This window comes from Myotis brandtii, unplaced genomic scaffold (assembly GCF_000412655.1).
Source record: "Myotis brandtii unplaced genomic scaffold, ASM41265v1 scaffold97, whole genome shotgun sequence".
Lineage (NCBI taxonomy): Eukaryota > Metazoa > Chordata > Mammalia > Chiroptera > Vespertilionidae > Myotis > Myotis brandtii.
The window spans coordinates 568,178-570,891 of NW_005372020.1; the positions used below are offsets into that span (position 1 = coordinate 568,178).

Consider the following 2,714-nt stretch of genomic DNA (forward strand, 5'->3'; position numbering starts at 1 on the left):
AGGAGGACAATGCTTACCCTGCAGGAAAGGGCACCGATTATAATTCAATTACAAATGTAAAAATGCACAGAGCAGGCCCTTCGGGCAGCAATTCTATTTCTAACAACTTACAGATGAAAATGTCTAAGTGCATACACACCCCCCCCAAAAAAAACACAAGAAAAACCCCAACAAACCTATGAAGGCCTTTCCTGTAGCCTTGCTTAAGTGGCAAAGACAGGAAACTGATAACGCACCCACCGCTGGGGGTGGGTGAAACGATGGCGTGGCCTTAAAACAATTTGCTCCAGGTACTGAGACGGTCCGATCTCCAAATTTTAATGGAAAAAGAAGATGCAGATCAGCGTGCACAGTGCAAAACAAACCAAAAACCGACGAGGGGCGGGATCTCTTTAAAAATAAAAACAGCCCTGGCCAGTGTGGCTCACTGGATAGAGCGTCAGCCTGCGGACCCAAGGGCCAGGGTTCGATTCCAGTCAAGGGCATGTACCTCGGTTGCAGGCTCCTCCCCAGCCCAGGCCCTGGTCGGGGCTGTGCAGGAGGCAACCGGTCAATGTGTTTCTCTCACATAGATGTTTCTCTCTGTCTCACCCTCTCCCTTCCACTCTCCCTAAAAATCAATGGGAAAATATCCTCGGGTGAGGATCAAAAAACAAAAGAAAAGAAAAAGAAGGTGGGAACAGCATACACAGCAAGACAAACAGAACACCACTGGGGTGGATCTATTTACCTGTACGCAGGCTCTTTAAAAATAAAAACATGAATAAAGTGAAAAAAACACCACCAGCTCTCGGCTTCGCTGTGCCAACACATTCAGATGTCCCGCCACATGGGTGCAGCTGGATCCCCCCCCCCCCCCCCCCCCCCCACACACACACACACACAGACATGCACTCCGGCTGTGGAACCTTGCCGCCAACCTTGTCCCGGAACTTCCCTTCGCTGCCAACCCACCTGCCCAGACCCAACGCGTGCCCCCTCCTCCAGGCAGGACCCCACTTTATCTCCTGGGCACAAATGAGACCCAGAGAGGTCAAGCGACAGGCCCAAGGTCGCGGAGCTGGTGAGCAGCAGAGCTGGGGGTCCAAGCCGTGTCTGTGGGTCAGCAGGGCCCCGGCACCCAACCAGCAGGTCACGGGTTTACTTGAGACGCGTCCCCGATTAGAAAACCAGGGTGTCTCTTTAAACACCCGCAAACTTCGCAAACCGCCGAGCAGCGCTGGCTCGAATTAGGAAGCTCAGGCGCCTGGACACTACAGCTGCAGCCAAATGCAACCCCGTGTTCCTCTCCTGGAGGTTAACACACCGTCTCCCGCCAGCCCGAGCCTGGCGCTCCGCTCAGCAGGAAATCAAAATAAGTCAACTCAGCCACATTCTAGAAGCGTCCCAGATTGGAGAAACCGGGAAGGGTCACGGGGCAGGAGGCCTGGGTTCAAGTCCCGGTCCTGCCACTCGGCCTCGCCTAAAGCCAGTCACTTCACCACCCTGACCTCAGTTTCCCCCTCTGGCCAGCTGCAAAACGGACACAGTAACAGTGCCTACCTCCTAGGACTGTCCTAAGGCGGAGGGGGAGGGTGGGGGGAGACTTTTTTCTGCCAAGGGCCATGTGGACATTTAGAACATCACTCTCGGGCCACACGAAAGCATCCTCTTAAACATTAACCTGGCCCAGCCGGTGTGGCTCAGTGGTTGAGCATCAACCCATGAACCAGGAGGTCATAGTTTGATTCCCAGTCAGGGCACATGCCCAGGTGGCACCGCCATCCCCAGTGTGGGGCGTGCAGGAGGCAGCCGATCCATGATTCTCTGTCATCACTGATGTTTCCATCTCTCTCCCTCTCTCTCTCCCTTTCTCTCAGAAATCAATAAAAAGATAATTTGTAAAACATTAGCCTGTTGCATTTGGGTTTTAACGTTCCTCTCCCCCTCCCCCTCCATCTCAGGCTCTTTAGCCCTGCAGGTGCTCCCAGCCCAGCTCAGCACCGCCTGCGGGCGCCCTGGCGGGGAGAGAACTACCAGTGGCCGATGCGAATGCAGCCATGACTCTGGGCGGGGAAAGCACCGGCCCCTCAGTCACCAACTCACAAGGACGCATTGTCCCCACTGAACAGGATAAAGGGACTGAGCCAAAGGCCCCCCGGTCTGGAAGGGGGGGAGCCCCAACGTGAGCCCAAACTTCTCGGGGTTCCCAAAGCCCAGAACTAGCGCGAGGCTGTGCTCAGGTAACCACATCACCACGCGCCAGGGTCCCCTCCACTTCCTCCTTCTGGGGAGTCGCTGGTGAACTTCTGCCCCAATGGCGGCCCGAACCGCCCAGCTCCGAGGGCCCAGCAGGGAGCGGGGAGCCACCCTGACCGCCTCCGGCGCGCTCGACACCCTCCCAGGGGGTGCAGGCCCCCGGACCCCTCCAAAGTGCTGAACCAAACGCCCCCAGCGAGAGGCCCGCCGCACAGCGGGCGCGCAGGAGGGTTACAGCTGCCCAAGCAGCGGGACAGCCCGCATCGCTCCCTTTCTTGTAAAGTAAAAGTTTTGTGGGTTTTTTTAAAAAATAAAAGCATAAATATCTTCAAATCAGACAGAGGAGGGCCCCGGAGGAAGTGGGCGCGAGGCTAGAAGAAATCTGGGGTCGCTGGGGAGAGGACGCGGGCGGGCAGGGCGCCCCCTGGGCAGCCAGCGCGGTGCCTGGCTCATAGTAGGTGCTCATTCAAACGCGG

At 56.7% G+C, this 2,714-nt stretch overlaps 1 protein-coding gene across 1 annotated transcript in view; it reads left to right on the plus strand.

Annotated features, from left to right (window-relative positions):
* Positions 1-2,296: 2,296 nt before the first annotated feature.
* DHX37 (DEAH (Asp-Glu-Ala-His) box polypeptide 37) overlaps positions 2,297-2,714 on the plus strand; it is a 19,874-nt gene continuing 19,456 nt past the window's right edge. The window contains exon 1 of the mRNA XM_014533344.1: positions 2,297-2,387. Coding sequence (XP_014388830.1) covers positions 2,297-2,387 — 91 coding nt within the window. The remainder of the gene's footprint in view (positions 2,388-2,714) is intronic.